Source organism: Hipposideros armiger, unplaced genomic scaffold (assembly GCF_001890085.2).
Source record: "Hipposideros armiger isolate ML-2016 unplaced genomic scaffold, ASM189008v1 scaffold_410, whole genome shotgun sequence".
Taxonomy (NCBI): Eukaryota; Metazoa; Chordata; class Mammalia; order Chiroptera; family Hipposideridae; genus Hipposideros; species Hipposideros armiger.
This window is the reverse complement of record NW_017731760.1, coordinates 1,336,290-1,347,125: the sequence shown is the minus strand read 5'-3', so window position 1 is coordinate 1,347,125 and position 10,836 is coordinate 1,336,290. Positions and strand designations below refer to the sequence as shown.

General features: G+C 56.1%; 1 protein-coding gene across 1 annotated transcript in view; it reads left to right on the top strand.

Moving 5' to 3' along the window:
- ESYT3 (extended synaptotagmin 3) overlaps positions 1-10,836 on the top strand; it is a 58,500-nt gene that overhangs the window by 32,517 nt on the left and 15,147 nt on the right. The window contains exons 4-12 of the mRNA XM_019663911.1: positions 1,185-1,261; positions 2,868-2,934; positions 3,571-3,660; positions 4,173-4,228; positions 5,916-6,036; positions 8,136-8,306; positions 8,993-9,075; positions 10,147-10,195; positions 10,668-10,757. Of these exons, the coding sequence (XP_019519456.1) occupies positions 1,185-1,261; positions 2,868-2,934; positions 3,571-3,660; positions 4,173-4,228; positions 5,916-6,036; positions 8,136-8,306; positions 8,993-9,075; positions 10,147-10,195; positions 10,668-10,757 (804 nt within the window). The remainder of the gene's footprint in view (positions 1-1,184; positions 1,262-2,867; positions 2,935-3,570; positions 3,661-4,172; positions 4,229-5,915; positions 6,037-8,135; positions 8,307-8,992; positions 9,076-10,146; positions 10,196-10,667; positions 10,758-10,836) is intronic.

The window sequence follows — 10,836 nt, the reverse complement described above, 5'->3', positions numbered from 1 at the left end:
GAGAATGAGAAAATAAATTGCAGCAAGGTATACATTTAACATATCACACATATCACAAACTCTGGGAGAGCTACATAATAATTTTAATTATCTGCTCAACATGTCCCTATAATACTTTTTTTCTTGCATTTTTGGCTCCATGCTCTTTGGTAACCTTTTCATGTGACAACATAAATATACTTTCTATGGGAAGAATAGAAAGATAATGGACTCTTTCCTCTAGTATGAATTTTTTTCCCCAATATTTTATTGTGGAAAATTTCAAACATACAAAAAATAAATGAGAGAATTATGCTGTGAACCCTCTGAATTGCACAATTGTTATCCGTTTGCTACATTTGCTTTGGTGCATATCCATGCCTCTATCCTTCTTGACATCTTTTTTTTAATGCATTTCACACTAAATTTCAGACATTAGTGAATTTCACCCCTAGCCATTTCAGCATGCGTATCACTAACTCAAATTCAAATGAAATTTATTTTTTATTCTTGACAAATAATAACCAGGCCTCACTCCAATGCCACCTGACAGGAGGAGAAGAGCCTGGCAGAGGGGGTGAGAAAAATTACCTAGGAGCTCAGGCTGAGGCCCCGAGGCTGGGCACTGTGGCCCTGGAGTGGGGCGCTTGAACTCCTAGGGTCAGATCCCTCGGCCTGGGACCCTGCCCCTCCCCTTGCCCGTAGGGGGCCAACTCCTCTTTATCTGCCAGAACTGTTCAGATGCCTCCTCTTCCAGGAAGCCTTCACTAAGCTCTGCCCACCCCAAGCTTGGTTGGGAGGTTCTCCTGAAGTCCCCAAATCTCCATGTGACAGCACAGGCTGTACCTCATCACATACCCCTCCCACCCCCCGCTGTCTCCTCTGCTGGACTGTGAACCCATGAGGGCAGGCTCGGCCCGCCTTGCCTTTTGCCTTCTCCCCAGGCCGGTGCCTGGCACAGAGTAGGTGCTCAGTAAATACCTGTGGTAGGAGAGAGAGAAAGAAGGGTGCACATTCTAGGGAGGGAAGTTTCAGGGTGACAGAGGCAGGTGGGTTGCGGGCGGGGTGGATTTCCATGTTTGTGCCTCATCCTGGGAGTGCAGGGATTGTGTTGGTTGTAGGGGACAAAGCCCAGTCCTGAGAGGGGCCAGCAGCCATCCCTGCAAGAGCCCTCTGCTGACCTAGCCCTCCGTTATCTCTTCCAGTGCCCCAGGGTCAACGGTGTGAAGGCACACACTAACAAGCACAACCGGAGACAGGTGGTCCTGGACCTGCAGATATGGTGAGCCCTCCTGCCTGGGGGGTCCAGGGGAACACTCTGGCGAACGGGCACTTTAAGGATGGAGTGGCATATGTACACTCTAATGTGGGGAATGAAAGCCCCTCACAGAACATATACCTCCCATCTACCCTGGGCTGGAGCACAAGTTTCCTGCTTGGGATGGGGAAAAGTGTCAGGAGAATGGGTGGTCCCAGGGGAGCCACCACCATCTGACCCCTCAGCCCAGTCCTGGCTTCTCCCATCAGACCCGGCACCAGGCATGCTCTGGGTACCAAGGCCCAGGCAGCAGAGCTTTCTTGGGGGTCAGGGCCAGGTCACCTAGAGGGTCAGATCCGCTGCCTCAGAGGAGGATGTAGCAAGAGGGAGTAAGTGGGACACGAAGACGTGGGGATTTGTGGTGAGGCCCAGGGAGCTCCAAGCACAGGATGTGCGAGACCGGCTAGAGAACTTGTCTCTGTGGCACCTCAGGAAAAACTAAAGGATCCAAAGACACATGAGTGACTAGCTCAGTGGGCTGGGCAAAGGCACCTTTTTTTGGATGAGGCTTGTAATAGGCTTGAGTTAATGAGAAGGGAGATTCATTCCAGGAAGTCTTCCCAGAGGTGGTGAGATTTGAATTGTGTTTTCAAGGAAGAAGGATGAACTCCTGCAGTTCCAGAATGTTGCCCTTTCTTTCCAGTGTCTCATATTTCCTGTCCTTAGCCCAGAGGCTGGCACTGAGAGCACATTGGGAAGACAGGAGTCGGCTCTGGGAACGCCCATCCTCGTTTAGGGGCTGGTCTCAAGTGTGTTGGGACGGTGGTGGCGATTGGGCATCCTGACCTAAGGCTCTGCCACAAGATCCTTGTATGAATACTTGGGGCCTGTCAGGGTCACCTGGCCCACCCATTCAGCTTCCCAGGCAGCTCAGGCAGCTCCTGGGGTCCCCGGGTTCCCCCTGCTGCCCTTCCGGTGGCACTGAGCCTGAAGTGACATCAGCTCCCCTGCCCGTGTCCTGCCCGCTCCCTTCCCTCAGTCTCCTGTAGCCCTTTGACAGTCTCCTCATCTTTAGCTTCAAGGGCAGCCATTCTGGGGTCCCTGTGCCCATCACTTGACAGGAGCTGCCAGCAGGACTCAGGCTCCTGGGAAAGTTACCTTTGCCCCCCCACCCCCACCCCTCGCAGCAACAATCTGGGTGAAAGGCTGGATATAAGCAGTGAGGCTGCTGCGTGTCCTCGAGGAAGAGGCCTGGGCAGAGATGGGGCAGGGGCTCAGCAGTGGCAGAGGGGTGGGAGCAGTGTGTTCCCCAAGAGGCCCTCCTTTGCATCTGTGGGGTTTTGTGGGGCAAGGTGGTCCCCAGAGTCCCCGTCGTGGGCAGAGGCGGGGATGTGCATGGGTCACCTGGGTGCAGGGACCTGGGTGGCTGTCTCCCAGGGTCTGGGGCTGCGTCAATGCCTGTGCAGAGCCGAGAAAGGCTGAGGCTGTTAGGGTGACTGTATCTGGGTGTGGCAGGGCTCAGGCTGGGCGGCTGCCACTTGGGCTGGGTGGCACCGGGCAAGTTTCCTGACCTGAGTGGTGGACCTGCCCGTCTTCCCCTGCTTCCTTTCCCTCCCTCCCCCACCTTTAGCTACATTGGGGACTGCGAGATCAGCGTGGAGCTGCAGAAGATACAGGCTGGTGTGAACGGGATCCAGGTGGGTGGAACCTGGCAGGACTTCCCTCCATACCTGCCCTGGAGTGGGGGTCAGGGCAGGGGGAAACAGACTGCAAAAGGGGGTGATGACACCAGACACAGAGGCTCTTAATGATCGAGGGACTCCAGGCCCCGAGGTCACGCTGCCAGGAAGTGGTGGCTGGGCCTCGCCAACCTGCTGCTCAGCCTCACAGCTCCCTACTTGTGTCTCTTTGTAAAGTTGCCCCAGAAAGACTTCGGCTGCCCAGGGAGGGGAGAGGTTTTGTTTATGGGGTGATGCAGAGCCCATGCTCAGAAACTGAGGTGGAAATGTCTTGTGGCAGGAGTAGAGGAGCTGAGTTGGAGCTGGAAAGCACTCCTGGGTCCCTGCTGGTTGGGCCGGCCTGAAATGTGGCCAAGGCTGCAGGCCCGTCAGTCCTGCACACCAGCTGAAGGCAGTGGGGGTCGGCTCATGTCCCCTGGGGAGCAGGCAAAGGGGTGGCAGCTGTGTGCAGGTTTCTGTCCCCCCAGTCTGGTCTCTGCTGTGACAGCAGGTAGCCCTGACATTTGGGGGTGGCATGGGCATGAATGAGACAGCAGTAGCCTCAGCTGAGAAAGGGAGGCTGAGGCCCTCACGGGGCCCTCTGTGCCCGTCCAGTTGCAGGGCACGCTGCGGGTCATCCTAGACCCCCTCCTGATGGACAAGCCCTTCGTGGGAGCCGTGACCCTGTTCTTCCTTCAAAAGCCGGTGAGCCCCAGAGATGAGAGCAGGCCCGCTCCTCCCTGTGAGTGAGCGTGTCTGCTGGGCCCCAGGCACTAGGCCGGAGCCCAGGAATGGAGACTGCCTGAGCCCACCCAGGCCTGAGCACCCCACACACCTGTCCCATTACTCTCAGGCAGCCTGAGGGACCCGACTCTGCTCTCCCCAAGACCAGAAACAGCACAGAGGCGTGGTTTGCCAAGGTCACACAGGTGGTCTGAGGTAGCGAGGAGTCTATACCTTAGACCTCTCTGTAGCCACGTGCACTGGCTGCTCCTGTGGTTGTCCTGGCAGGAAAGCAGCAGGCCTGACAGCCCGGCCCATCCTGAGCCAAGGCCTGAGCAGGGCTGGGAGGTGCTCTCACCTGCCTGGCACCCCTGCAGCAGGCGTCCCCCAGCAGGCTGGGTTCTCCATGTGCGTGGGAGTGAGGCACTTGGCAGGAGATTCTCAGTCCTGGGCTCTGGCTCCTTCCAGCCTAACAGCCTCCCTCTGCCCTGCAGCACCTGCAGATCAACTGGACAGGCCTGACCAACTTGCTGGATGCGCCAGGAATCAAGTAAGTGCCTGTGAGAGCTGCCAGGCAGACTCCAAGTGTGGGGCCTGCTGCGGCTGTGCAGTTAGTTACGGGGCTGTGCAGTGGCTGTGCCCTCCCTCCTGGCTCCCTGCGTGAAGAGTAGGGGTAGGTACCTACCCTCTCCCGAGGAAAAAGTGTTGGTGTGTCTGGAGTGGGAGTTGCGGGGCTAAGTGTTGCTCGGCCTCTGTGGGCAGGCACTGCACTCAGAACATGCACACACATGCATGCACACACATGCATGCACGTGCACACACATGTTGTGGGTGAGCCTGGGGAGAGTGGCTCTGACCAGATGGGATGTCCTAGAGGAGGTTGTGTGGGCTAATGAGAGAGCACAGGCTCCAGAGCCAGACCCAGCCAGACCAGGCACCTGGTTCTGTTGCTTAGCAACTGTGTGACTTTGGACACGTTACTGCACCTCTCTGGGCTCTTCCTCAGGAAAAGAGGAGCTTGGTTCCTCTATCTTGAGGTCCCTGGCAGAACACTCAGGTGGGTGTGGTGGTAACCATACTGCTGCTCAGCCTCACAGCTCCCTACTTGTGTTTGTTTGTAAAGTTGCCCCAGAAAGACTTTGGCTGCCCAGGGAGGGGAGAGGTTTTGTTTATGGGGTGATGCAGAGCCCATGCTCAGAAACTGAGGTAGAAATGTCTTGTGGCAGGAGTAGAGGAGCTACTCGACCCCCTCCCTACTCGACCCCCTCCCTAACCCAAGTATGTGGTGAGCAGCCCATGTGGCCTCCCCCAAGTATGGTCCCAAACACAGCAGTTTAGGTGGGAGGGCTCTCACAGCAGGGGCCAGTGAGGAGCTGTTATGGGAAATCCCACCTTCCTGGGGCTGGGGGTGGGGTGGGATGAGGGGGTAGGAGGGGTTAGAGGGTGTGTTGCACTCAGAGCCTCAGGTCCCCAGCAGAGAAGGGCTCCAGGCCCATGTGGACACACCTCCCCAGCAGGGAGGGACAGTTGGATTAGCCAGGGCATATACCAGCTGGTTCACCAGGCTCAGGCCGCTGCCCCTGTCTGTGGGGAGGACCACTCATCTCTCAGTGGGGACATTCCCACTGATCTCAGCCCCCTGGGTGCAGAGAATAATCTCATGCATTCTTTCATACAAAAAATATTTACTGAGCACCTACTGTGGCCAGTCCTGTCCTAGGGACTGTCCCGCTCTGTCTACTGGGGAGGAGCCAGGCAATCAAGGAGCAGAAAGGCTATGGTAGTGAATTCTCTCCTAGCATTCACTGTGCACGAGGCGCCGTTCTCAACACTTTCTGCATATTAACTCAGCTTTGTAACAACCCTAGTAGGCAGGCATAACCTCATTTTAGAGAGGAGGAAACCGAGGTCCAGAGAGGTTAGCAACTTACCCACAGTTTGTGGGTTGTGGAGCCGAGATTCTAACGTAGGCTCCAGGTCATCACTCTCAGCTACCATGTTGTGATGCCTCAAAGGACAAAGCAGAATGGGGTGAGGGTCAGGGGCTGTCAAAATGTATATCCGCATCCTGCCCTATCCAGGCAGGCTGGGGTCAGGGCTGCCCTCTCCTAGGCAGGGCCTACCCTGGAGCTCTGCTTCTGGTGCCAGCTCCTGGTAAGAGTGGAGGGGTGGAGGGGCAGGCGGCCTGGGGGAGGCAGTGCCACCCCTCCACAGCTGGTGATGCCCGCTTTCCCCAGCGAGGTGTCAGACAGCCTGCTGGAGGACCTCATCGCCGCCCACCTGGTGCTGCCCAACCGCGTGACTTTGCCCGTGAAGAAGGGGCTGGATGTGACCAACCTGCGCTTCCCTCTGCCCTGCGTGAGTACCTGCACTGGTCACAGAGCACGGGGCCCAGTGTTAAGGGACAGACAGGTTGGAGGGAGAATGCATTCTCACATGATAATCCTTATTTCCACCCTGTGGGGGCATGGCACCCCCATTTGATAGGGTGAAGATTGAGTCCCGGGAAGGTGGAATGGCTGGTCCAAAATCGCCCATCTAGAGTGGGATAAAGTCCCGGTGGCATTTCTTTCCAGATCCGGGTCCCTGTGTGGCCTAGGATAGGGACTATGGGCAGTCACCCCCAATCCCAGGAAACTCCGGGAGCCTCCCATCCTCCCTTCAGGGACATGAGGCTCCCCAGCTCCATCATTTGGTGATGGGAAGAATCCTTGGGGTCTACTGGGAAGGAGAATGTTTGGTAGAGCCAGGATGTGGGGTTCCCTTGGGTGCTCAGCAGCACAGCCCCCTCCATCCTGGGCCCAGCTCGGGAGGCCTCTGAGGACAGCCACATGGCTTCCCTACAGAAGGTGCCTGGCTGTGGCCCTGAGCCCTTTGAGGCCAGGAGTCAGGACCTCAGGAGAGGGGAGAGAGCCCATTTCACCATCAGCACCAGGTATGAGGCACGGCCCACTCAGGCCACGTAAGGGTAAGGGGCCGGCAAGCAAGACAGCACATACAGGCTCTCAGCCTTCCCTTAACGGAGCATGGGCTTTATCCCACACTAGTGTTTGGCAGTCTCAGAATAACAGTACAACGCTGTCACCTACGTCTAACTACTGAAAACACTCTGTCCTTAGGGTCTGTCTGCTGTCAAATTGCTATGGTTTAAACTCACTCAGAATAGTTCCTGTGTGTGTGTGTGTGTGTGTGTGTGTGTGTGTGTGTGTGTGAGAGAGAGAGAGAGAGAGAGAGAGAGAGAGAGAGAGAGAGAGAGAGAGAACTAGCCATGAATATTTACATTGATTTGTTTCATTCCATTTTCTATTTTTAGGGTTTAATTTCAACCTTAACTTCCTCTTACAATTATGTAAAACATTTGCACTTTTCCAAAGTTCAATAGAGACACACGAATTATATTTTAAGGAGTCTGGCTTCTATCCCTGTTCCCTCCACCTACTCCCCACCCTCCCCCTGTTAAGTGGTGGTTTCTCCTTCCACTATTTTTCATTATTTGTTTTCTAATATGAGCAGATAATGTACACATGGCGCTGTGTGCATATCTAATTTTATTCACATTCCCCCGTTCTCTGGTGAGTGGTGGCACAGGTTTCCCCACCTTGCTTTTATCACTTCACATGTCCTGCGGCTCCTCCATGCAGTGTACAGGGCGCCCTTCCCCCTCCTTGCAGCGGCAGCGTGCGTGCCCACGGTGCGGATACGCTACGGTTTACTAAACCAGCTCCCTACTGATGGACGGTTCAGTTGTGTCTGGCCTTTTGCTCTGATGAATACGTTGACTTGAATAGCCTTCTTATATTTTTACCAATATGCCGCGAGGGCTAGACATGGGATTGCTGGGTCAAAGGGAAAATGCATGTGTATTTACTGATATTTAAAAATAAAATAGTTCTAGGCAGGAAGGCTACTAGCCCCTGAACTGTGTTTTTTCCCAATTCTTGTGCTCTGTTCTAACGTAAGACATAGCGCCGAGTGTGGGGAGTGGGGTGAGAGTCCAAGCTGGGGCCCCTATGGGCACAGGGACCCACTGCCAGCAGCAGGCATGCCCACACGGCTGTGGACCCCTGCGTATCGGGAAGAAACGAGTCTACATGCAGCTAGAGAGGGGGAGCTGGAATACAGAAGGACATCTCAGGTGGCATAGTTGTTGGCACAGGGGGAAATGGCTGCAGTTGAATAAGCCATTCACATGGCAGGTTGGAGGCAGGGACAGTTGGGAAGGCCGACTGTGGGTGGGTCTGGTGATGCAGTGGACAGAGCCCTGGGCCCTGCCATCACTTGCTGTGTGGCCTTGGCCAGGAGACTGTTATCTCTGGCTTCTGTCTCCCCATCTAAACCACGGAGAGGGTGGGATGGGGTGGGGCGATGTCTGGTGGCTTTGGCTCTGATATCGCAGGCCTTGAGTGTTGGCACAGCACAGGAAGCAGCTGTGAGCCCTGGGCCGGCACATTTTTCAGGGGGTGATCAGAGTCCACTTGCTGGAGGCAGAGAAGCTGGCCCAGATGGACCACTTCCTGGGGATCAGAGGGAAGTCGGATCCCTACGCCAAGGTGAGCATCGGCCTGCAGCATTTCAGGAGCCAGACAATCTACAAGAACCTGAACCCCACCTGGAACGAGGTGTTTGAGGTGAGGGTCTCCTTCGCTACTCTTGGAGTCCTCCAGGCTCCACCCTGGGTCATGCTGGGCACAGACTGGGGAGGGCCTTGCCGTCATGGGCCTCACACACCCAAGGGCAACACAGAGAAGTGGGTCTTGGGGACAGGCAGGTCGGTCTGTGTAACGCACACTTCCCATATCCACCAGGTTGCCAGGGGTGGGCTGCTGTGGCCCCACTGAAAGGACAGCTTATAGATGAGTTCCCACCTTCTTTCCCCACCGGAGTCAGCTTTGTGGGAAGTTTCCAAAGTAAAAGAGAGAACCGAGAGGCAGTTCTGCCCCAGTCCTCTCAGCACCCCCTGCCAGAGCCAGACACCAGGAGCCTGAAGTTCCTCCTTAAGTTCAACTGCAACCCCTACTCTGTGAAGGGCAGACCCCCAGCCTGTTACGTGCTCTGGAAGCTGCAAGCCCCATGCAGAACACATAGCAGCCACTGTCCTGAGCACCTGCCCTGCTGTGGGCTCCTCCCCACCGTGCAGGGGAGGGCACTGCCCCCTTCTTACAGGAAAGTTCTCCAGGCACTGAGAAGGGCAGGACTCCGCCCAGGTTTCGGAGCTGGCGGGGGCGGGCCTGAATCTGGCTCACCCTGGGTCATGCTTGAGGTCTGCTTCACCAGCCGCTGTGGCCTGCAGGTCGTCACCTCTCTTTCCTTCCAGTTCACAGTGTATGAAGTCCCTGGGCAGGACCTGGAGGTAGACCTCTATGACGAGGATCCTGACAAGGACGACTTCCTGGGCAGGTGAGGAGGGCTGAGCTGGGCTTGGGGACGCTGGGCCTTCCGTGGCTCAGTGAGTGCAACCCAGCCAGGACGGCAGGTCACTCTGACATCGTGACTGCCAGGTAACACACCCCATTGTTCTGCATTCCTGCCACAAACCTCCTTCCTAGTTGTCTCCTGAGTGTCCAGCCCTGAGCTGGACCCTGGGGGTACAGAGAGGACCCCAAGCTTTGTATACTGTTGGCTCTTTCTGCGCTGATAATGTATCGAGTCCCGATTTGGGGCAGTGGGCGGGGGGCAAGGCTGGCATGGATGGCCAGGTCCCCAGGGCTACTCACTCTGGGGCAGAACACAGAAACTCAGGGCTGTAGGGAGACTGAAATGGCCCGGCTATTTCAGTCCCCCCACAGCCCTGAGTTTCTGCCCCAGAGTTACAATTTTTGCAGATTAGAAGTGTGGCTTGTGGTTCATATTGTATGTAACTGATTTCAAGTGTCTTTTGAGCTCAAGCATACGCCTATACATCTCACAGTTACATGGAATTAATTTCAGTTCTCGGGCTCTTCCATTTGGGTTTGGGTCAGGGTAGGTGAGAGACATGCTATGAATGTGAATGTACCTCCTCTCACACACATGCCAACTATCCTTATCCCAGGGAGAGCATCAGAGGCAGTTTTGGAAATGGAGGGGCATTTGGGGTTGTTACAGTGACTGCAGGAGGTGGTGCCACTAGCATTTAGAGGACACTGGACAGGGAAGTTGAAGTCCTGCAATGCACGGGCAGTTTCGTACGATGAAGAACCATTCACCCAAATGCCAGTCGCACCAGCCCTGGGAATCCAGAGCCGACGTGTCCAGCAGTGTCTGCGTGTTCCCCTGTGGGGATGGCAGCCACTTGCCTCCTGGGGCAGCAGGCCTAGTGGGAACAGCCTGGATGGTTAGACAGTCCTTCCTCTGCTTGAGCTGAAAGTGGTTCTTTGGCATGAGTAAGATCCTCTGTCTTGAGGGCCCCACTCATATTTGAAAATAGATTCCGGGGATGGCCTGCATGTCCTTGGAGCTGAACTGACCCCCGCTCCCTGTGTATTCCAGCCTGCAGATCTGCCTTGGGGACGTCATGATGAGCAGAGTGGTGGACGAGGTAGAGTCGGTGCTTGCGACCCCTCCCCGTGGACGGCTCCAGCAGGCTGCTGCAGCCCAGCTGGTCCTGTGAAACGGCCCCTTTTGTGCTGAGCCACATGTGCCCATCTTCAAGGGCAAGAGCTGGGCAAGGCACAGATGGGTCCAGGGAACCCATCAGGGCCTGGGTTGGAGGAAGCTTCCCTAAAAGTGCCCACAGACCAAGGACCTCCACCAGGGGACGGCCACACTACAGGGGAGGGCAGGCTGGGCCTGGGGAGGAGGGACGTTTCCATCCCAGTGTAACACTCCGGGCTCGCTATACCCACATCTCCCAGCTCTTCAAGCCAAGTCCACCCAGTCTGAGCTGGTGCACGTTTCCCCTGACCCTATTAGGGCCCCACAGGGTCCCACAACTGAGCTGCCTGCAGGGGGCCGGTAGCACCCCACTGGCCTTTCCCTGAGCTTCCCTTTCCCTCCTCGTCTCTCCGCAGTGGTTTGTCTTGAATGACACAACCAGTGGGCGGCTGCACCTGCGGCTGGAGTGGCTTTCACTGATGGCTGACCCCGAAGCTCTGACTGAGGTGAGTGCATGGTGGCGGGGCTCCCTAGCAGAAAGGGGGTCCAGCAGTGGGGCTGGTCATGTGCAGGCTGTGTGTGTGG